This window comes from Penaeus monodon, chromosome 21, assembly GCF_015228065.2.
Source record: "Penaeus monodon isolate SGIC_2016 chromosome 21, NSTDA_Pmon_1, whole genome shotgun sequence".
Lineage (NCBI taxonomy): Eukaryota > Metazoa > Arthropoda > Malacostraca > Decapoda > Penaeidae > Penaeus > Penaeus monodon.
Genome location: NC_051406.1, coordinates 15,610,402 through 15,610,891, shown reverse-complemented (window position 1 = coordinate 15,610,891; position 490 = coordinate 15,610,402). Strand labels below are relative to the sequence as shown.

The 490-nt window shown below is 39.4% G+C and overlaps 1 protein-coding gene across 1 annotated transcript in view; it reads left to right on the top strand.

Annotated features, from left to right (window-relative positions):
* Window positions 1-490, top strand: part of LOC119586272 (nuclear pore complex protein DDB_G0274915-like) — a gene marked incomplete in the record, with an annotated part of 20,387 nt that overhangs the window by 14,249 nt on the left and 5,648 nt on the right. The window contains 1 exon segment of the mRNA XM_037934977.1: window positions 386-445. Within this exon segment, the coding sequence (XP_037790905.1) occupies window positions 386-445 (60 nt within the window).

Here is a 490-nt window from a genome sequence, read left to right as displayed (position 1 = left end):
GGTAGACATGCATAAGATAAAGTTTGGAAGTAGAGATATTGTTTCCTCTACAATTCTGGAGCAACCAAGAGAAGCAAAATGTTTGCTTGGAATTACTGCACTGTGTAACTTGTTTATGGATAACTTCAAAAGAGATCATATCTGAAATATACTCTAACAGTAAGCAGGCATTATTTAAGATTCACTTATTGCAAACATAACCTCAATTCAGTCATTTTTGCTCCTTTTGCTGATGTTGAAAGTAAGAGTGCAGTTATTCAGTGCCAAACATTTTGCAAGGAGTGCTCAGTTGCCCTGTTCTCCTCACCCAAAGCTACCTGCTACACTTCAAAGTGGCTTGGGACTGTAAAGGGGCTTAGTTGTCAGGTAATATTCATATCCGCAGGGGCGTTTAATTTTGGTGGACCGTCTATGCCAGGGGATACTCAAAACATTTTCAGTGTGGGTAAGTAACATATGAGAGTCACAGGTGCTGGTACTGAAGAAAAAT